We start from the raw sequence: 23,126 nt of genomic DNA, 5'->3' as shown, positions 1-23,126 counted from the left end.
AATTAGAAAGTATGATTGATCTTTGACATGACGTGAAATTCAAAATAATTAAATTTAAACTTCCCGAAGTCCTTCGCTTTCAGAATTTTAATTTTACAATTACAGTGGTTAGAGGAAATGCAGTTAATAATTCTGGGGAGGCTGTTGCTGAAACTAAACTATTAACATCTTAGAATAGTGCTGGTTGATGATTTTTCTAAACTATTCAAATTCAGCACACCGGGTTTAATGTTAGGATTAGCTAAAAAGCACATAATTTTCTGTATGTTTTATTTACTGTTATTTCTCAACAATGTTTCTAAGTACATTCTTCAATTTAAATATTTATTTATTTACATTAAGTGAATTATTATGGAATGTTAAAATCATTATAATTTTTCTTTGAATCTCACAATCGATACTTTCTCAAAAAATAGATTTTTAAAGACACAAACTTCTTTTCTCAGTTATGAGTTGACTTGCAAAAGCACTTATTGTTAATTTCGCCTACAGTTAACCCACAACTGAGTCACCGACCTAATGTCTTAACAAACCAGGGTTAAATGAAAGTCTTGAGCTACCATAATTAAAGCAATTCCATGTAGCGGCTTCTTATGATTATTTAAAAGCTATCCTATCACCGTCTTTGAACACTTAAATTATAATCATACAAGAATATATAAAAATACAAGAAATCACTCAATAACAAAATATTGGGGCTTATTCGTCAAAAAGTAATTAATTACAAAATATAACCTGATCGTGTGTGCCAATAGAAGAAGTCACATTTGTGGCACCAAAAATACTTTGGCGACAACCCGCTTACATAAAAATAGATTAAAAAATCCTATTACTTACATAAAAAGATAAAATATACAACACGTTCATGGAATAGACGAAATAAATAAATAGTGAAAATCCTAATTTTCACACTACTGAGCAATGGAATGATTTTTTTCCGTAATACTTTTACAATATATATAGGTATCTGTTAATTTATTTAGGCTAAGTGGTAAAAATGCTATATAAAAATTGCGGTAGCTAATTCATTTATATAAAATCTTGCAATTCTCTCTCATATTATTTTCACGAAACTCAGCAATTTAATTTACATTTGTACTTGAAGGAAGGGGTGTTGCACTGCCAGCTACGATATGCGTAATTCTTTGCTTGAACGCAGAGTTCTGCTATTAACGATTTCGATGAACAATAAATAAACCCAATCGATCACAAGTGAATGAGTTAATCACAGAATCAAAGCGCAAACAATGTTATGAAAATTGTGTTAAATAACTTAAGGAAGACGCAACGATGCTTTTGAACTAGGTAACATTGACTTCATTGACTAGACAGAGATTTTTTACAGTATGTACAATCTCTTTTTTCGTTGATTAAAATAAAGTTCGTTGATAAAACTTTTCAATTTAAAAATTTACGAGAAAAATACAAGCGTTACGTGAAAATAAGAAAAAAAAAAGAAAAGTAAAGAACCTGCATGTTAAATAATCGTACAAAAGTAGGAACTCATTTCGTGTTATGACAATACATACTAAACTCTAACTGATTTTTAATTTTGCGAGAAAATTTTACTTGAACGTCTAGTTCTGGTTGATAATGTTGTACAAGGTAAATCGTACTTTTTAAAATGTCATAAAATTGGAACGCTTATCACATAACAATGGACATCCAGCGTCCATACAACGTTTAAACAGATAAATAAATTTAATAACTAAATTTAGTAGGGATTATAGATACGCGTTTTTAGTAAGAGATCTCTCGAACTATTACAATAGTAATTAAATCGCTGAGTTTTTAGCCTACAACGCAAAACTGGATTATATCTACAATGTAAATGGCGAAAAATACTTAGCTACAAACAATACAAAAATAAAATTTTAAATTTGTTGAATTGCACCATCCGAAATAAACCTTTCGAATTTCGCCTGAAGTTCCATTCTCATTTCAGTTTCTATTTGCAATTTACCTCTAAGTTCATCGATGGCCGCCTCGTGACTCCGCTGTTGCTTCTCCACCAACTCCTCGAGCTTAGCTATCCTTTGCCGCAATTCGAAATAATTTTTCTGGGGAGTTTCTTCTAAACAATCACCGCTCGCGTGACTGTCAACATTCGCTTCTGTCTTCTGCATGGGCGAGGGCGTTTTATTGGTGATCGGTGACACTTTCGTGTGGATCTGTGTGGGTTGTTTTTGTTGCGAATAGACATCAGTTAAGTTAGATAGAGTTTGTATTGTCTGCGGTCTGGAGGGTGTTGGCACGTTAGGTTTATTTCGAATGACAGCGAATTCATTAGGGGGTGTCTTCATTCTGCTGCTCAAATTAATTATTGACTTAGATTTATCCACCGGACTCGGTTCCTTCTTGATCGATTTCGATTTCGTTTCGTCCGCCTCGTTTTTGTCTGTCGGAGTTAACTTCAATTTCTCCGGGCCGGGAACGCTGGAGCTCCTCTTCGCTTGGTTGAGTTTCATCTCTTCGAGCCACGGAGCTGGGTGCTTCACCCATTCGGGCAATTTGGGTTTGTTCTCCGCGGGATCGTTCTCGGTGGGCGCGTTTTGGCCGAAGAGTAACGATTCCGTCGGCATTTCCATGACGTTGTGATCCGTGCTTCCGTTCATGAGGCCTGGCTCCGGATCCTTTCCTATGATTGAAGGAGGCCGTCTTCCTGCAAGCAGACAGCGCCAACTTCATTAACCACGTACAGTTAAATCGCTTATCTCTAAATAATCATTTCTTGAGCGCCTTCCGTTTTTACCCGACTCGTTTGGATTGTTGCGTTTTTCAATTCATATTTAATTTCGTATAAAAATAACATTCAAACAAAGTTCACAACTTAACGCTGACGATTCATTGTGTACACTCAGACATCTTTCCTGTTACTCCAAAAATTGATAATGTAGTCAGAGGTTATTGTCCTAAACTTGACAACAGAATTATTCTACCGTACGACGTTCTAAATTTGGCTTATTTATCATTAATTTCTTGCAAAAATTTTGAATTTTACCAACTGTCACTTTTAAAACCGCATTTGAATCAATTTCACACATTTTGTCTGTTTGTTAATTGGGAATTCTATCAGCGTGAATTTATTAAATGAATTAATCTAAATAAAACGTACACCATATTGAGAAACATATCTTTCAAAAATTGATAAGATCTTCAAAGGTTATTGCACCCATTTTGCGATGAAAATTTAATGTTCAGAGTAAGTTCATGACTCTTGTTTTGGCGGGAAATCTTGATCGTACACACATTACATTAAAATGCATTTCATAACCAGTTTGCCATTTGAATAAATTAACCAAACAAGGTATACAAGAACCGTTAGTAAAATTATGGTATTCTTCCTTTTGAATAGGTTTTTACAATAATTTTTTGCCACTAAGAAGTTATGTAAATTGTATAATTTAAACATTCATTAACACAATCTATGATTTCATAGTGTACACAATATTTATTATTAGCGAATGACTTCACATAAATCTTAGTCACAGTAATTATGATATAAAATATGGATTTAGAGTGTGTTTCTCTTGACAGTTTACTTTATCTTTTTTTTTATCACAATATTGGTATTTAATGTTTTTCATTAGTTTTTTAGATAATGAACTCAATGAAGTGGTCTAAGATTACAGAAAAAATTAAAGTATCAAAAATGTCACGGTAAACAATTATGAAATTGGGAGTGTCTTTGAAAAAATCATGGTGTCATTTTCCTAGGCTGCAATTTTTTAAATATCACAATTGACATCATGAACTGTTAAAAATACAAAAAAAAAATCTCAAGTTCAGCTAAACTTGATGCAATAAACGAATAAAGCCACCTCTAGATCTGGATAATTTTAAACATCCAAAAAATAGAGCTATTGCCTTGACAAAAAAAAAACACTAATTCGGATCACATCGGAATGAAATTTTTTTTTAATTTTCCAAAATTATATCCCATTCCACAGTTTCTCTTCACGTACTTATTTAATCAAATGCCCGTTAAGTCCATAAACGTTGGACGTCTTACCCAAATTATCACTAGAAGGTAAAATCTCATTTGAACCTTCAACATCACCAGCGGTTTCGTCCATATTATTATTTTGCACTCGAAATAACTTACAGGTTACGCGAATAAAAATTAAATAAAAGTTTGTAATCTTATCAGCAGCATAGAATTAGAAATTACACCATATCTCTGATAGGTCAGGTGGTATGTGATTAATAAAAAACATAGATAAAAGAATTAAAAAAATACCTGGAGCTTTGGGGCGACTGGCCCTCACGTCTTGCAGAAGAGGCCTTCTGTGAACATCGTCAAAGGCGTTATCGTTCGTCGAACTCTCGCCGGGCTCGATCTTCGGGGGCGACATTTTACTCCCGCCGCCTCCGTCAATTACATCGACGAATCTCTTTTTCAACCCGTGAAAAAGGCTTCCCGATGAACCCGAATTTGAGGGAGACTTCTTGACCGGAACGTTGGGTTTTTTGCCTGGCAGAGGTGGTGTCGTTTTGATCGACGTTTCCGCTTCCACTTTTTCGTTATTGACTGTTTCTAACGATTTTCGTTGTGCACTTATCGTACTGGGTTTGATTGAGAGCGGATCGGCGAGTGATTTTGCTCGCTTGTCGTCCCTCACGGAGCCCTCGTCGAGGGGAGAAGGCAAAACCGTGACAAAGTTGTCGGGAAAAACTCCGACTACGCCGTTAAGCTCGCCTTTCCACCAGCCGGGGTCTTGGCCATCTTTGCTGAGGAGAGTCACCAAATCGCCCTCTTTCAGTGTCAGCTCGTCTTCATTTTGTGCTTTGTATGGAAATTTCACTTCACATAGGATTTTAGCTAGAAAAAAACGGTAAAACTTCGCGTTTCGAAAAATCACGTATTTTATGATTAACCAATAAAGATCGCAAATTTAGTACATGTTTATCAGTAACACATATTTGAGATAAAGTTATGTGCTTAATCAATTTTATCTATCTGATGATGAAAATAGGAAAAAAAAATGTGAACGCAATTCAAAAAAATTATGTGAAAAATAACACTGTACTGCATATTGTACAAAAAATTTGGCTCCCACTGCAACTATTCTGTTACAGCATGATTATTTTAAATTTTTTGTGTACATCTCTTATTATATAAACATTATGACCATTATACTGTAAAGCTCTTAATGTGTTACTTTCAGTTTTTAAACATTAATAGCAGAGCTGATTGATTAATACTTCCACAGATAACAGAAAAAACTGGCTGTTATGAAAGTACAAGCAAGGCAAATATAAATAAATGAACAAAATATGATAAGTTAAAAGTGACCAACTTACTAGGTTTAGCAAAAAGTGGTGGGACATTATTGCCTCCAGCACTATTAGTTAGGTTTTCTTTGCTACTAGTTAGTTTAGTAGGAACAGGCACAATCTCTTCCACAAAATTTGATGGAAAGACACCCTGTTTCCCATGAAGAATTCCCCGCCACCAGCCTTCTTCCTCTTCTCCTAATATGTCAATGATATCACCCACATTTAAATTAAGCTCATCTTCATGATCCTGTTTATAGCTAAACACAACCCTACACTGTCTTATCCTGGCTGCATCCTTTCTGTTTCTAAACACTACTACTGGGTCTTTGTCTATCACTTTAACAAAATTATCAGGGAACAGGCCTTTCTTGTCATTCAATGTGCCTTCCCACCAACCACCCTGTTTCTTGATCACATCTTTGATGATATCGCCTTTTGTAATTGTTAGTTCGCTGGGTTCTTTCGCAACATAGTCGTGTTCTACTAAAACTTCTACTGAAACATTGTTTAAATCAAACATTTTGACTCATAACATTGTCATTAAATTTATACTGACCCATTTTGTAAAGTGAACTATAATTTTAACACATTATCGGACATATTTCAACTTGCCCTGCCCTTATGATATCATAATAAATATATTCTAATATTTATTAACTTTTAACAACTACGTTTACTGTTTTTTCCTGTCACCGAATATCCCCAGAAAATGTCACTGACGGATTACGTAAATGTCAGTGTCGCACCGTTCATGAACACTATAAAAGTCACCACTTTGTACGATTACATTTATGTAAGAAAGCCTGCAATGTTCACACAATATTATTTTATTCTTAACCTTTCATATAATCTTTAACCAACCCCGGACATTTTACAAATTTATTATTTTTTCAAGAACTTAACGAGTCTTCACTGGCCATTTCTTTGACAGTTGATCGTGATCGTAGATACTACCAACCGTACGGACACAAAGTTAAATAGGTGGCGCCCTCTTACAGCAATCTAAAGTAGCTCTAGGTGTAAGTTTTCTTTAAATTGAAACGGTAAAAAATGGAGATTGCCGAAAACAAATCTTAGAAAGTAAAACAACGTTTGATAAAAATATATATTTAGATGTACAACATCAAATTATAATGCCATTAAAACAGGAATATAAAAAGATAATTTTCTTACATAAAATACAAAATCATGTAAAAAAATCAAAGGTCGCTGTTGCATATAAATCTGTTGCCCTCCGAGTGCTTGCCGTTGTAACGGTATCTGCATTTTCCGTACGCACCTAAAATAATTAAATCATAACAATCATTTCATAGATATTTAGGAATGAACTTCAGAGAACAGCAAACTGAGATTTAAATAACACTATTGTAACGTATAACGAGGTATTTGTTTGAAGGGCTCGGAAATGCAGCAATACGGTTAATTGCATATGTGCTGAACAAACAGCATATTTTAGTTTCATAAAGCCAGCTCTAGCCAAGATTTTAGTCCTAATTTCAGGATTCAGCTCTGGGATTAAAACATAGAAATTATGATTTCCGTTTCGGCTGAAAGTTGAATTTTCGCGTTGTGTTAATAATTTACAATGATTAGGTACGTTTAACAGTAAAATACAAACAAGAATAATTCGTAAAGCACCAAGTGAGACGAAAATAAAGCACTTTGTTTCAACACAGCTTCCATAATAAATACCTCTAAAGTCATCCGGGCTTCTTATCGACTTGGGAAGCGGAGTAAAAGGATTTGAAATTGTGTTATTCCGCGAATTTTCGTCTATATTTGATAGATTTGGTCTAACGACTTTCATAAATTGCCCTCTACGCCTGGCCTCGCCTTTTTCCCACTCACGCACCTTATTGGAGTCTAAAAATTTTAAAGCCGGAAGATGATGCAACACATAGTATCTGAAAAAAAGGTAATTAAACACATTCCATCTTGTTTTGTTAGACCCGCAACTAATTTTAAGCACCAAAAAGAACAAGACAGACTCGGTTTGAAATAAATATGTACGTTAATAAATGATGCAGACATTAATTCCAATTCAATTACATTTCCATTGTTTTTATCAACCAAATGCCAAAAAGACAGTAAGAACGAGAAAAGTCGCCATTACAGTAATGATGATGTTTCGGTGTAGGTGTACCTAATTACTTAACCACGGTAGCTTACCTGTATCTTTGGTAATCTTCGTCGTCATTGTCAATGTTGGAGAGCTGATTAGGACAAGCTTTGTTCCCTAATAAACTTAAATAAGTCAAGGACGGTAAATTGTGTCTGATTTTCACGATCAATGATTCAATATCGACAATCTGGAAGCAAGAATTATTCACGTGTTTAGTTGGTACAACAACATGCTAAATGTTGGAGTTAATTTTTATTGCACCAGTAATTAATGAAGGCTTGGCGTCAGCTTGACTATGATTAATTATCTTAAACCTTTTTAAGGGTGAAGCTCGAGTAAAGAGTGGATATTAAACAAAGCAGTTGTTGGACGGACTTACGTTATTCTTATTAAGAGAGAGTGTATGTAAATGAGGTAAATAAGGAAGAACTAATGTATCTGTAAGTTGATTGTTATCCAGTACCAACTCCGTGAGTAACGGGAATCCTTCTAAACCTCGCAGAGTGACTAATTCATTGTAACTCAGATCCAGGCTTTGTACTTTAGCACCATATAATTTCACTAAAGCTTCAGGAATTCGTTGACACTTTTGTCCACTGTAGCATAACTGAAACAATATCAGACGTCGCTGTAGAACAAGAAAAAATGCGACAAGTCACAAGACATTGACAACGCATGAATTATTCACTGTAATTAAAGGACTTCAGATTTCGAAGGTAAACAATCAATCTGATTTCGTTTAATTGATTCAGTAATCTGCCATTATTAAATTTAATAAGGCGATTGTTTTTTCACCCGAGCAAATACGCCACGACCAGATCTCACAAAAAGCACTAATTGTCATCATTACAACTACACAAACTCCTCTAGAGAGTCGTAATCTTTTTTCTTAATTAGTCTCGAATTCTGAACCATTCAGTTGTAGGTAATTCACTTCAGCGTCAGGCGATGCGTTTGGAATTTTGTGTGTTTTCAGGACCGATTCCTCTTACCTTTTCATACTTGGTTCGTTCTAAGTCGTTCATTTGTTTGGTGTAACTGATTTGAGAAAAGTTAAATCGATTCTTTGCTCTAGTCTCGACGACTATGTTACAGCTGAAGTACCGTCGTACTGGTTTTTGTGTGGCCTTTTCTGCCATTAATAACCGTTGTTATTGTGCACATCGTCATAAACACCGATAACTTTTCTCGCACTCATCATCACTTTGTAAAAATATGTTCATAACACCGAGAGGCTTCTCTCTACGGTAAACGTTTTATGACATCTTTTACCTATAACCACTTGCATTGTATCACATTGAGCGTAACCTTTAGGTCGCAGCAAACAAGAAACCTTAGTAGCGACTTTTGTTCTGATCTTGTTAATTTCACAATTAGTGTAATTTTTCTTTTTTATACTGTTTTACTACACATACACATTACGAAGACGTGGGTGAACGACATTTATGTTTAACAAAAAAATATTACCACGATGGTGACCTTATTGTTTATTTTAATTAGCAAAAATATATGGGTGGAGTTTTCCTTCCAAATTTTAAAAATATGTATATCAAAAAAAAAGATCAAGAGGTTATCGAAAAGGTACATATTTATAATGAATAGAAGTAAACAATTTTTGTTTATAGATTATGATTATTTTATACTGCCTTTTAATAAGTGAACTAACCTTGAAACAACAATACTACAGTAAATTTGTGCTTAAAGATATATCTTTATTTTTTTTTACCTAAACAAAGATTCTCCTGCATACCTTTGTTTTGCTAAATTGAGCTTCCTGTTACACAGTACAAAAAATAGTGTAGAGCATGCACTTGAATAATAATTTTAACGAAGGCAGAGAACTTTATCTCATTATGGAATTACAGTGTCAGACCAACTGGTGGTGGCAACAGATTAGAGCGTCCCAAACACTAATTCATGCCAGAATAAGGATAATGTTAAGGACAGCTGCCGAAGTGATTACTGAACATCTTATAAGAAGATATTTGTCCTTTATTAATTTTATAACATTGTGAAATTTCGTTATAAGTTATCAAGTTTATCACACGCTACACAAAATAAAAAATAATTAAGAAAAAGTCTTGTCAGTTGGCGATTTAATTTAGGTAGTACCGGGTTATTATTTTTTTATAGGAAATGTCATTGCTCTTTGACTTCACCACAACCCGTAATCAGAGAATGTTGAGATATATAAATAGGAGATAGGAAAATATTCCTTCATCATAAAATTATCATTTTGCTTGAGAGTATGGGTATTAGTTGCAGGGAGATTCTCACTTCGGCTTTGAATAAAGCGAAAATAAATTCGCGTAAAGCAGATCTAACAAGCGTAAAGAATGTCTGACAAAGAAAGCAAAGCTTTAAATTTTAACGATATTGTATACACGTATGTACTCACTCGATTGTCAACAAACGTCACAGAACTGGGAAGCATTTGAAAGTCTGCCATGTTGGAATCCATTGAAGCTTAACATAATCGTTGAACATGAAGAAACTCGATAGGTAACACCATCGTTATTGCTTCTGGTAAACAAGTTTTAAAAACCACAACATATTTTCTACAACTGAATTAAAACCCACGAGATTTGCTAAAGTATTTGTAAACATGCTGCGCAAGAAACTCGGGTACAATAAGCGTTTACTTGATAAAATGTTTATCAGAATCTCAGCCAACAAAAACAAAATCAGTACACTACTGTCGTTATCGCTTTCGGTGCAAGAGATAATAAATACTTGAAAATTTCGAATTCGTATATGAATAAAACGATGCAGTGGCATTATTATTGAAAATCGAAGTTCGCAACTTTGTAATGAGATTTGAGAATGTGGAGTTTAAAGTGCTTTGATGGCAAAGATATTAAAAATGTTCAAACGAACATCCTCGTACTTGTGTCTTAAGTAGACCAAATTGTTCCTTTGTGCGGTTTGGGTCAGTTAAAAATTGAATGTGATATAAGACTTATCTCGAAAGAATTTTCAATTTTTTACATAATTTCGCTCTTATTTATATCGTCATTTTGTAAAAATACAAAATCATGCATATTAATTCGTGAATTTATGATGCACGATACATTGACAGGAAGCGACAACCTCTTATGAAATTTATAGATAGTCTTTATCCCATTGTTATTTTTAAATTTTCCGTAAATAAATATTATATTGCAAATCATTCATTTTATGTGCACGAAACAATAAACCGGCTTTGTACGATTTTATACAAACGCACGAAGATATTATTTTGACTGACTGACAAATAACTCTTTGGTGATTACAATTGAGGGAGTAAATACCAACCCGTAAAACTTTTATGAAGCGTAATAACTCTTTTTTGCCAAACCTACAAAACTGTTTTCATACACAACATGGGCTCCCCAAAATATGAACAAAACTAACGTCAATAATGAATGGTTAAATTGATGATTAAAAACGATGCAAAATTAATCAACAAAATATTGTAGCTTGACTGTTTTTCGTAATAAAATTTATTCGGACCGTAACACAGTTTTAACGATTAACAGATAAATCCGCGTGATTCGATGCTTGTATTTTTAATTAAAGGATCAATTTGTCAACGTGATTAACATTTCGTTAATTCGACTGGGACATATCTGCTTTAAATTACCTGACAACCATTCGTTTTAATCCTGCGTTGACCCGATTGGATACATCTCTAAATCACCTGTGCTAAAAATATAGTATCCTGTCCAGGACCTAGGTATTTTTAATTAATCATTTAATTTATTAATATCTGAAACGGAAGCATAAAGTAACATTATTTGATATGTTGTTGTTTCTTTTTTACGTCAAATACTTATGAGCAAATAGTGAAATTAAATTCATCACTTTTAATATTGTTGACGTCAAATGACAATTTGTTACTCATATTCTTGTTCTCGTTTGGTTCAATTTTCTCCGCTCGCTGCGTGTTGGGGAGCTTTTATAAAGATTCATTCGTATTTTTCACGTAATGGTCTCTGTGGTACAGTTACCAGATTAAGTAATGCAAGAAGAAATAAGGAAACCAAAAATCCGAGCAATTCAGTCGTCGTTATCGCCCATAATTATTCAGTAATAGAGACAGTTTTCACTTATTTCTGGAAGGAGAAATGTTGGTTTTCGCTGCTTTCTTTCATAACGACATTATTAAGATAAAGCAAATGAGTACGTTTGCTCTAATACTTACTTATTAAACGTGATCATCGAGCAAAACCTACACACAAGACAACCTTGACTCTTTGTGTAATTTAAAACAGTACCAAAAATGAAAAGATATCTTTTTCTAATTCAGTTACGAAAAGCAACCATTGTGATATGTCATTTTAGTTGTCAAATGTGCTTCATTTAATAACTAGTGAAAAAAAGTGACATTATATTATCACTAGTGTTAAAAAGTGACATTAGTGATATTATATACTATTGGGTGATTCAAAATGATTGTGGCCAAGTATAGCAACTATGTACGAAAATTTATGTGGCAACTGTGTGAATGGGGTAGAGTTGACATTTGTATGATATTTCATAACCGTGCATTTGATTTTTCAATTCCATTACATATTGATTTGACAACTTACAAAATTGCGCGACTATGAACTGTCATGGAAATGTCAACTCTACCCTACCCACACAGTTGCCACGTAAATTTTCGTACATAGTTGCCATACTTGGCCACAATCATTTTGAATCACGCAATAGTATTATCCCGGAAAATTATTTAAATAGCAGATTTAAACAGGATTTTAATCAGAATGTGTGCTTTTCGTAACTAAATTAGAAAAAATCTTGTATAAAACTCGTAGCAAAATGGCAATTTTTTTGTACACGACATGTTGTTCCACTCGTTGACACTCGTGGTCCAATTGTTATGTCTAGTGCAAAAAAGACGCTCATTTTGCAACTCGTTGCATAAATAGCTATTGTGTGTTTCATGTACTTTTTTTTATTTTATAAAATTTCAAACAAAACCAACAATTTAATTTAGATATTAGATAGAAGATACCAATAATTTCAGGAAAGTCAGAAGAACGTATTAATCGATTTTCCGTAATCGAATTAGTTAGTTGAACACCGAATAAAACATCAGTTGACTTTTATAATATAATTAGTTAAGCATTTGTTGCAAATTCTATTTAAACTTCGGAACTGAAAAGATGCTTCTGACAGAATCCGTAAAACCAATTTCTGAATTTTAATTTTAAGCTGCAGAATTAATTATCAAATTGGTTAAATTATCCCGACGCAAAGGAATACGCTGTGATGAAAAGGGAAACTAGCAGATGTTGTAATATAAAAAGAAAATAAAGGAGATTTAAGCTGAATTTTCAAGCTTAATGTTCAGAAGAAACATTTAAAAATAGAAATAAATTTTGTTTGAGTGCTACCTTTCATCTCTGACAATTAATTTTGTCGGTGTCTTAGCTAAATGTTTATCTGAAATGTCATTACTGTCATTTAACATTTTATTAATCATTAAACAGTAACATTGTGTTTTATATGATTTTTACTTTAGACTGAATCCTATTTTACGATGGGTAAGAATAAGAAGTCATTACGTAAAAATTGCATGAATTAAGCTAAGACGCTGTTTTGTTTCTCACAACTTTTATGGCAGATTGACATAAAAATGTAAAATTGGCTTTAGGTGCAACTAACCTCACTTTCGATTTTTGTAATTTTTATCATCCTGACGTGCCAAAAATAAACTTTCAAATGTCAAATAGTTTCAAACGTCAATCATAATGACAATTGACATTTTTTGAACTGACATAAATTTCACGTCTAAAATTTCGTGTCCGCAACTATACAGTTACGGCGACGGAATTTTGTCAGTTATTTTACTGTCAATTTGAAAAAACTTTTTGAAGCCCAAGCTTTATTGTCATTATGACTGACGTTCAAAATGTTTTTGACAGAAATTCTGTCACGCACAATAAAAATTGATTGACAAATTGACATACCTGTCAAAAATGTGGGGTTATAAATATATAAAACCTGTTTTACAGCTGTCTGTTGAATGACAACGACTGACGAAATTCCGTGGCCGTGACTGTACCTTTGGATGAAAATTTAGGCACGTTTCGACAGCAAAGTTGTCGTCATCAGAAGGAGCTTTTATGTTATTAATTTAACAATAAAGTGTATTTGGTGTAATGAAATTATTAAAATGTTATATCTTTGAATGTCAAATCACTTTTACATAATATGTTAATTACACTAATTAAATTAATCAGATTAAACGTTATTTTCACAAAAATTTAAACATATTTTTTTTATGACATGACCTCGTTATCCATTGTGCGCTTTGTTTTTTAGAGTGATCGTAAATCTCGAACTTGCTGACCCGAAACAGATAAAAAGGTGTTGGCGAGTTGTTTTTGCATTGTTTCTATTTTTCAAAGTTTTATCTTAAAAAAAAGTCATTAACTGTGTCATATCTTTTATTAAACAAAGTCCTTGGTACTTGACACTACACAAATCAGACAAATAGGTACAGATTTTTCGACTTAACTTATTCACATTCATTTAGGACAGTAGTCTGTGTGTATTTACATTTGTTCATCCATAGTAGTATTCTGCATGTATCGTATTCTTCGCACACCGTTGTGGGTGTTGGTGGACCTCATCAGAGAAGCAGACCTGACCGGTAACTGATGGTTGCAAGTGGACAATCGGTTGCAATTCTTGCGTTTCATGCTGATGTACGTCATGCATGTGTTGTTTCGCTGCAAAATCGTACTCTCCGTACCTTCGGCTCCTGCAATACGTCAAAATAAAAGATAAAACATATGAAACTTGGCTGCTATAAAAAATCCTGTTGAATGCCTCTGAAGCTATAGCTTATAAGTTTCGGTTCGAACTCGACCGACTTGGCTATTTATCCGAGCCCCTTGACCTAGCGACAATCGAATTCTTTTTTTACCCAGAGACAACGCTCGGTTCAGTGATCGCGGATTACTAATACTTTGATGAACGAGAATGAAAGCTGAAAATTCAGTCACAGGATATAAATATAAATATAACAGGTGCCGATTTTTCGAGCCTTGTTTCACACAAAAGTGACGGGCTTTCGAGAATGGTTATGACATCCTGAACGGACTTGCGTGACTTTGCGTCACTCGATGATATCTCGTAAAGCAGAGTTCGCCAATATTTTAACATCGTTTCAAGAAAATTGCGTTTTTGTCCGACGCCTTCGTGGTGCGTGATGGCACTGTTGAGGCAGTTATTTACTCGTGTTGTTGGTTTAATAAAATGGAAAAATAACGTGTTTTGCTTTAATGCTCTATAAGTGCCGGCAACTTCGTATAAGGACGATTAAGGTGGGTAATGAGCTGTAACTCCACAAGAAATACACATTTTAAGAGGCAAAATAATTTATGGTCAATTTAAGATAGGTATCTGAGCATTCTTTACGACAGTTTCTGCACTCGTTCTCGAAAATATTACACTACACTGAGCTCAGATTAAAGATCTTATGTACAGATTGAAGCAGAAACTACGTTGCTGAATTTTAAATTAATTACCATGAAACTTTCATAATGGTCGTGAAAGATAGTACAGACAGACTATTTCACATTCTATATTAGTCTGAAACTGAAACTTACTTTTCCCAGACAATTCGTAAGTTTATTAAAATGAAGTAAATTCTAGCTTGTTTGTATGAAGCAAAGTTAATTTCCCAGATTTGGTGTTACGAAAATGTTATCCTCCAAAGCGCCTTATGTTTGTATAAAATAATTAAACCAGGAATCCTAATTTGCGTTCACACAACAGAATAAAATAATATTGTTACGTCTATAAATAACATCGAATTTAAACTTCTCGACACGGAAATTCAATGATTTTTACATAATTTATTGTTCTCGTCGGTTAATACGATTTCAGTGAAAAGTTTTGCCGCTGTTCATTCGTATCTGTTTAATTCGTTTTAATAAAATTGACTAAAACATTAAAATTTTCTCTCGATCATTAAAATTTATTGTTATGAGGCAACCAATTATACAAACGATTTTGAAAAGTTGCTTCCCCAGGAGCTATAACATTTTTAGGACTCAGTAATGGCTTAATTTTTTTTTTCAAGTTTAATTCACATTAATCTTCAGGGCCTTGCGCAAAAATAAATTTATAATGTAGAAAATTTACTTAGAATCCTTCTCTCCCTAACTCACTTAAAATTTATTGTCCTCAGAAACAATGCGATACTTAAAAATACGTAAATCTTCATTATTCGCTCTGTTAATTTATGCAAAGAGGACTGGTACAGTTATGATAAATACTTGTTGCATTGTAATTTCGCAAGTTACGAAGTTACCGTAAATAGAAATTCTGTTTGTAAAGCGTCACCGATAAATTTTAATCTCACCTGAAGATCCTGACGACGATAATGGAGTAATACATCTACGGAGGCAAGGTACGGATCTGAGGACCTGAACAAGACCATCTCGAAATCGTGCATTCATGTAGCAGTAGATGATTGGATTGTAACAAGCATGTGACATCGCCAATCCGTGTAATGGAAAATATAAGAATGTCATAACACGTTCGCTGATGTTGTCTTGGAATACCTGCAATAAACAACAATTTACAAAACTTATAATACTAAAAGCACCTAGTTACGAAACTTTCCTAAGACCTCTCTGGTTTCCAACTTCATCGAAATGAACAATTTCGATTCTGAGGCAATAATGTCAAATGAATTCTTATTGGCTGACTTTTAGCAAAACTCTAATGACTCTTTTTATTTTAACGTTGGTTACTAAAAACTATTTAAGTCAAAGCTGCTGTTCCACATTATAAATGCAAATTTTCGGAATCCCTATCGATTTTATCACTTACCATAAATTTGAATAAAAAAACCTCAAAAATTATTTCAAGTGTACTTATCATAATTAGAAATTCTAATTAGGGCGTTATCAAAACGTAAGAGTTCAATAAATTCCTAAAGTAATTAGTACCGCAGCGAAAAAATTAATTTTTTACGATAACGACTGAAAACCTGATTTTAAAATGTGACGACTTAGTACCTACCAAAAATAGCTGGCGCATGAAATAAAAAATGAAAATAAGTATGCGTTCATTTTAGACTAACTTAGTCTAATTAATTTCACAGGGACCGTGGCACAAGTTTAAATTGGAAATTACAGCTCACAAAAATTTTCAAACTTTTTTTATTAATCCTGGATTTACCTACCAACATCACATTGTTAATTTACTTTGAGTGATTTGTTGCCCAGCTTTCGAGCGAAAGTTATATTACTAATCACGCCTGCACGTTTGTAAAAGTCTGATGTTAATCAGATTTATGGCAAATAGGTTTATTCAGAACAAATTCGACTGCGCTAAATAAATTAGGAACTTGTGTTTTGCGTTTCTTCGGTAACAATCGATCTGTTAACAATTTTACGGGAAGCAGGATCTTGTAAATTTACATATTCATCCGGTTAATTACTCTGCGCAACTTATATTTGCGAAACTGAATTCGTTTAAAATAATTGAGTGAATGTGGTAATCATGTTAAATCAATATTAATCTAAGAGTCCGCACAATTGTTTTTCATAATTAAACTTTGCTGCAATATTATCGGAAGATTTAATCAAACAGATAATAATCTGATTATTTCTTCGAGAGAAGTTCGAAAACAGTTTCTCGTTGATTGAATTCTTTTACCACAATTTTAAAGTAATGATTTATTTTACTTTACACCCACAAGTTAATTCGATCTTTGTTGTACAACAAAATGGTAAAATTACGTTATCTACACGTAATAATTTTAAATAAAGTCCATTCAATAATCAAAAAACCACCAACATCGCATTTTCCTCCATAATTACTATCGGCAACGCTGTTTAGTGTAAAATTTGGTGAGAATTGTAATTTTGAGGTTAAGTGCTTATTAAGTGCCCTGTTTTTCTGGCCATTTTAAGGAAAAATAATAGGAATCAATAAATAAATGAAACGTGCTGCTAATAAAACAATTTGAATGAAATTCAAAGCAATTGAATTTTATTTTGAATCAAATAAATGCCATAATTTATAGTTACCAACATAGTATGAAAAAACAACTACCTAGGGTTTTTTAAATTTTACCAACCTAAAGCAACAGGTGGTGGTTTTTTGATTTGTGAATGGACTTTAGAATATTTTTCTAAATTAAAGTATTAACATTGGTGGAGGCGCCGGGCATATTTCTGTAAAATATGTTTTACATAATCATTTTGGTAACTTATCGCTGCACTAATTCAGAAATTAAAGTACAAAACCTACGTAAATATATACCTCTTCATGTATAGCACGAAAAGTCGTTCAGAAAATATTTAAATATTGTCAACTGTTGTGCTTTTTTAAAGCGTAGATTAATTGGAGAAGCTAACCTAAAATTTAGAGCCAAAAAAATCTTCTCTTTTCTTTCTTTCCAATGTTTTACATTAAAAATAGAATAACTTAACGATTCCTATTTTCGAAGCAAATATATCTAAGGAGACCCTTTGCTGAAAACAAACATGTTCAATTATGTCCCGATTAAACATAAACAAATGTCATTCGTGTCAAATGGCGGGAAATTCAAACTTTACACTGTTCTTGCACTGTTCTAAACGATTTAATTTTTCCAACGCCCACTCAGCCCAGGATTTCATTTGAACGCGCGATATAAACATAACGTAATTCCATCAAGTAAAATACGTCGCGTAGCTGCCCGAGCTGTTCGTAATGCAGTTGCAGCTTTGTCCAATAATAATACTGTATCGACCTAATTAACGACAACGTTGTGTGTTGTTGATGTTTTGTGTTATAGCATTTTATTCCAGGTTCCATTTTGTGTGCTTCAGAATAACAGCTTTGCCGTGATCAAAATTGTAGTACACGAAGACTTACCAACAATACGTTGTATGGAAGCCAGCAAATAGTGTAGACGCAAACGACAGTTACCATCATCTTGATCATCTGCAAAAGAAGTTGCTATTAGATAAATTGCCAAAAGCAATTACTTTACCCTAAATAACGCAGTCAATAATGCTCACAGAAAAGATTAGATTTTTTTTGCGATTGAAAAACTGTTGACCAATCGTCTTGTCACGATTCAAGTCTCCAAGAGATTTCGTATCACCTGCTGAGTTATATATTACAAGAGGTATTTCTCAATAGCAGTATCAGAGCAGTTATTTTGGAGAAATCGCTTTAGTGAGTCTGCGTTTTTATTTTAAACTTGCCAGAAACTCGTTAACAATGTTTTAAAAATTCGAGAATTGACGAGTTCATTCGAATTAATTATTACGGACGTATAATAGGAGAAGTTTATGTACAATTAAATTATTCCATCAGAGCATAATCTCTCCTAGTTAGAAGCGTGCTATTTTCTAAACAGTGTAGCCATTAGAAGGATGTAGCAGTCATTATTCTATTAGACTATTAGAGAATAAGCTCTCTCGTTGTTATTCACAAGAGTAGTTCTACCAAAATTATTCGATTTATGTCCCTTGCTGTTGCAGCACAATTGATATCTATGAAGTGAAAACAAACTTAAAGCGCTAATTATGAAGCAAAAGCTGACGTATAAATGGGACAATATTTAATCAGATCTCTCTTCAAATAGTACTAAATTAAACAACTGTTCTCGTTGAAACTACATTAATTTTGTTTTACTACGTGTAACATGGTTAATATCAGACCTAAATACGCGCGGGAACATGTAACAAGATTATTACCAAATTTATCGGATGTTAAACACTTGATCAATGTTGATGGGCAATAACAAAGACAGTAATTCACCTTTGTGTCAATTTTTTTGATGGATAGCTCAATGTGCGGTAAAAATAGTGTATCGTACTAGGCCTGACGTAAATACATCAAATTAAATCACAAAATGGATATTTAGTTTATCCACACATATTTACGCCCATCACTCAAAATTCTAAATGAATATGTTTTACTCTTTGTACCACTCTGCAAGGCACAGATTGCAGATGCAACATACAAATGACTAACGAATCTAATTCGACGGGTTAAATTTAATTTAAAAGAATTGCGAGCGAGATCACGAGTTTTAACATTGCTTTTTGCAATAATGACAAACAAGCGTGCACATTCTTTGTAGGAATCCTGTGTTAGCGGCAAACATATTTAATTAAACAAATACGTTTTCAGATTTCTGCAAGCACAAAGTGAAACAATGATGTGCACGATAAAAAGCAGAGTAACGTTACCACATTATTTGCAGTGCAAAAAAGCACCGAGTCTTTGAATATTAGCATAAAAATAATATCCATCCAGTCGAGTCTACATCCTTTAATAGAAACGCACAGATGATGCGATCCTGAAACAAAATTTTCACTGATTTGACGCAGCTGGAAAACGTAATTTCCACAATCATTTTGTGATTTCCACTTAATTAATAGTCAGTCGTTTATGTGCATCCTAGTGGATAAATGGGCTTTAATGTACGGAATTATATTTACGCCATTCCGTTTGAAGCGTCTTTAATTCCGTATTCCTTTGATACGTGCAATTTAACTTTTATATTTCAATTTAGATTGTTAACCCTTGTAAAAGTACTACATATTAAAATGTAAAATTCGTTGTTTTCAATTTCGATGTGGCTTAAGTCCGTCTGTCATGTAAATTAAGTTGTATCATAAATATTTTATGCTTCGTAACGTACCCTAAAAAATAAAAAAACCAACTTGCCCTATCACAAGAGAGGCTGTTATTATTCTAAAATTAGCTTTCTTGGAGTTGCTTCCTCACATCTTGTCTCGTTGACAAGCGAATTTATTCGAGATATTGTTGTTATTTATATCCCAGCACAAATTAATATCCATAAATTTAAGCTCATACAACGAAATGAAATTTGGACGTCATGTAGTCATGAACGAATCACACTGAAGGAACTAACGCTTTCAGATTAGCACCTTTTCAACATTTTAAACACCAGACACTGAGAGCGTGAGAGAGTGATTCCAATTTTACAACTTAATTCTGTATAATTCATAAATTCTTAATTGTATCTTCAAAATTAAATTTCATATTCAGGAGATGCAGAAATAATATTTCCTGGTAATGCAGTTCAGAGTTTTCCCTCGGTGTGTTTATTTCCTTTGACTATCTTATGCCATGGTTCAGTCAAATTTACTTCCATCAACTTTGAAGTTCCTACAATATATGCGTGAGCTCCTTGACATAATTGCATATTCGATAAGCTTTAGAGCTTCGAATTGAATCGCAAACTTGAATATTTATATTCAGGCAACTTGTATGGGGCGTTTCAATCATCTGCATTATTACAAAACTTGAGGTTTCCGATTAGATGTATGTCAAATGCTTGATTTTGAAAAAAAAACATCATTTTAAGGACAAAGACCTACAAGTTAATTATTTTGGTTAAAACACAACAATCAATAAAATTTTAATTACGGGTTGTACAATCAATTTTTATTACGGCTAACATGCTTCCAGAACTATTCTATTTGTGTTCAGTAACTCAAATGAAATATTTCTTGACGTTATTCCAAGCAATTTACGATTTCAACATAGACTAGTAATTATTTCCTATTAAAATATTTCATTTTTGGAAGGCACTTCAAGTAGTAACTACTCTAAAAATGATTACTCTAACTAGATAACTTATATTGCGTGTTCACATGAATCTCCTTGGCGCAAAATACAGAGTATTTCAGGAGTGATAATGAGCCCGACGGAATTGAAAATGCAACCCACAATACATTTGCAAATCTAACGTGAATATTTGTCCTTTGATTTAAAAAATCAAAATCTAGTTAACTGTGGAGTTTCACAAAATTTGACATACCAAAATGTCATATTCGCTTGGTTAATGTTCATTTTTTACATACATACAGGGTGATTCAAGTTTTACCGCCCGAGCGAAAACACACACTTCTAATCGATTTAAAATTCTCAAAAAATTCAGGAATGATTGTGTAACACTGTAGAACATTCTGTAAAAATTTCAATGTAACCCTAAAGTTTCGTAATTTTTACTAATTTTTTTAATAGGCTTAATCGTGCGGGCGGTAAAACTTGAATCACCCTGTACATGTTTATTAACGACAAAAACCATTTACAGTGGAAGAACAATAACAAAATAACAATTAAACCAAACACAATAACATAAACAAAAACCATACTCGTGACAACCCTAAACAGCGTTTCTTATACTAATTTTGAAACTATGTTTATGTTTATTGTCTGCATTAACTCCCAACGGCAGTGGCATTTTTATTACATTCGCCTTAAATCAGGATCATGTCTGTTTTCTCATTCTTCGAATACATTTTAATCGTCGTGTTTTATCTTTTTCATAAATGTCAGTTGTGACAAATAAAATTATTGGAAGCAAAGCCATCATGGATTCGTAATTTCATTTTAAAATAATACGATATTTAAAATAGCCACGTTAACTTTGGAAATGTGTTGTGATTGCATTTACAATTCCGCCGGGCTCATTATCACTCATGAAATACCACATCATTCGTTTCCAAAGCGTTCATGTTGATTTAAATCGTTATAGATGTGAATTGTCAAAATGACGTGTGGTTGGTATCAGCTAAAATTACTAGGCGCGCTTCTCGGGATTTTTGAATTTAAGTTTTTGTTCTGTCGTCAAACGTCAAACGTGACAGGTAGATTTATACAAGTTATAAATTCGCACATTTTATTGAAAGAAAAATGAGTTCACAAAAGAAACGAACATTGCTTTCCGCAAAAGAAAAAGTGTGGGTGGTTAACTGCTACAATGAATTGCAATTTAATAATTATTATAATCTTTTAACAATGTTTTCCATTTTCTGGAGTATAACCTCACTTTTAGTGTAGTAAATATTTTTTACATTTTTGACACTGATAATTCACGTCCATACCGATTTTACTTTACTGTTATAGTGGTTGACATAACCTTAAAGCAGGACGTGAAAGTTTCAGTCACGTGATCTGTTATAAATTTCCTATTACAACGTAAATGGTGATACTTTCTTGAGCAACCCTTCGTGGTTGATTACGATTGATGGCAGCATTTTAAGAGAAAACACGACTCATTTATATTTTACATAGTAGAAGCGAAGTAGAATTTATCGATAGTTTGGTACTGACAGCTCGTGTATTTTGTCTATTTGTAGATTAACCAATTAGGTTTTGAAATGAGGAAAATTATATATGCAAAACATGGATGTGCTTGGAAGGTTTTCTTGTTGCTGGGATTAGTATATCGACGCAGCCGGTTGTGTTTAAGTGCTTGTTTCTACATTGAAAGGTGCTAAAAAAACTTTGTGATGTTTTATAGCTGGATCCCTTCTTTTCTGTAATAAAATTATTTTACCTGCGTCACTTTCACAATACAAATGGGATGAAAGGAAATTAGGAGTGTTACGTAAACTTCAGGAGCAGAATGAATAGTTTAGAGTAAAACAGCTAAAAATAGACGTTTCACGTAACATTAAATTGAGTGGGTTGAGGGTTTACATTGTCTAGTAAAAGGTAGCTACAAGCTTTTGTTAAATACTTGATTAACTCTTGCCTAGACATTCCAAAATATTATCTAAAAATATATTTCGCATTGATCGCGCGCAAATTTGCATCATTTAGATGGAAACGTTTCAAACTAAACTGAAACTCTCAAAGAAAACATTTTGCGTTTAAAATGTCTCTTTTCTAAAAAGAATTCCAATAAAAAGTTGATTTAAATGTAATATTGCTTTCTAGAAATCAAAAATATTTCATA

At 33.2% G+C, this 23,126-nt stretch overlaps 3 protein-coding genes across 7 annotated transcripts in view; all 3 read right to left on the bottom strand.

The window, feature by feature from the left end:
- Positions 1-253: 253 nt before the first annotated feature.
- cindr (CIN85 and CD2AP related) lies at positions 254-6,194 on the bottom strand. 2 transcript variants are annotated; one of them, XM_069053492.1, is made up of 4 exons: positions 5,837-6,194; positions 5,305-5,775; positions 4,241-4,822; positions 254-2,662 (listed from the first exon to the last, which is right to left on the bottom strand). In XM_069053492.1, the coding sequence occupies exons 1-4, from the start codon at positions 5,838-5,840 to the stop codon at positions 1,875-1,877; spliced, it is 1,845 nt and encodes a 614-aa protein (XP_068909593.1). In that variant the 5' UTR covers positions 5,841-6,194; the 3' UTR covers positions 254-1,874. The 2 variants fall into 2 exon arrangements, with proteins under 2 accessions (XP_068909593.1, XP_068909594.1); XM_069053493.1 differs by having other exon boundaries at positions 5,305-5,772; positions 5,837-6,193.
- A 177-nt stretch (positions 6,195-6,371) lies between these two features.
- Positions 6,372-10,069, bottom strand: LOC138134911 (leucine-rich melanocyte differentiation-associated protein). 2 transcript variants are annotated; one of them, XM_069053501.1, is made up of 5 exons: positions 9,801-10,069; positions 7,782-8,009; positions 7,450-7,589; positions 6,973-7,184; positions 6,372-6,559 (listed from the first exon to the last, which is right to left on the bottom strand). In XM_069053501.1, the coding sequence occupies exons 1-5, from the start codon at positions 9,861-9,863 to the stop codon at positions 6,480-6,482; spliced, it is 723 nt and encodes a 240-aa protein (XP_068909602.1). In that variant the 5' UTR covers positions 9,864-10,069; the 3' UTR covers positions 6,372-6,479. The 2 variants fall into 2 exon arrangements, with proteins under 2 accessions (XP_068909602.1, XP_068909601.1); XM_069053500.1 differs by lacking the exon at positions 9,801-10,069 and adding an exon at positions 8,395-8,769.
- A 3,754-nt stretch (positions 10,070-13,823) lies between these two features.
- Positions 13,824-23,126, bottom strand: part of RYa-R (RYamide receptor) — a 51,194-nt gene continuing 41,891 nt past the window's right edge. For all 3 annotated transcript variants that reach the window (XM_069053498.1, XM_069053497.1, XM_069053499.1), the window contains exons 4-6: positions 18,272-18,340; positions 15,762-15,963; positions 13,824-14,153 (exon numbers count right to left, since the gene is read on the bottom strand). In XM_069053498.1, the coding sequence (XP_068909599.1) occupies positions 13,945-14,153; positions 15,762-15,963; positions 18,272-18,340 (480 nt within the window). In that variant the 3' untranslated portion in view covers positions 13,824-13,944. The remainder of the gene's footprint in view (positions 14,154-15,761; positions 15,964-18,271; positions 18,341-23,126) is intronic.

This window comes from Tenebrio molitor, chromosome 7 (assembly GCF_963966145.1).
Source record: "Tenebrio molitor chromosome 7, icTenMoli1.1, whole genome shotgun sequence".
Classification (NCBI taxonomy): Eukaryota; Metazoa; Arthropoda; class Insecta; order Coleoptera; family Tenebrionidae; genus Tenebrio; species Tenebrio molitor.
The sequence above is the reverse complement of the archived record's forward strand: the minus strand, read 5'-3'. Positions and strand labels throughout refer to the sequence as shown.

What these genes read in the sequence shown, in the direction of transcription:
- cindr (XM_069053492.1), bottom strand. An exon ending in ACCACTTTTTGCTAAACCTA is followed by an intron (nt 4,823 to 5,304) that starts GTAAGTTGGTCA and finishes GTTTTTTTCTAG; the next exon opens with CTAAAATCCTATGTGAAGTG. An exon ending in CAGTCGCCCCAAAGCTCCAG is followed by an intron (nt 2,663 to 4,240) that starts GTATTTTTTTAA and finishes GTCTGCTTGCAG; the next exon opens with GAAGACGGCCTCCTTCAATC.
- LOC138134911 (XM_069053500.1), bottom strand. Translation starts at nt 8,541, where the DNA reads ATGGCAGAAAAGGCCACACAAAAACCAGTACGACGGTACTTCAGCTGT. An exon ending in AACGAACCAAGTATGAAAAG is followed by an intron (nt 8,010 to 8,394) that starts GTAAGAGGAATC and finishes ATATTGTTTCAG; the next exon opens with TTATGCTACAGTGGACAAAA. An exon ending in AAGCCCGGATGACTTTAGAG is followed by an intron (nt 6,560 to 6,972) that starts GTATTTATTATG and finishes TAATTATTTTAG; the next exon opens with GTGCGTACGGAAAATGCAGA.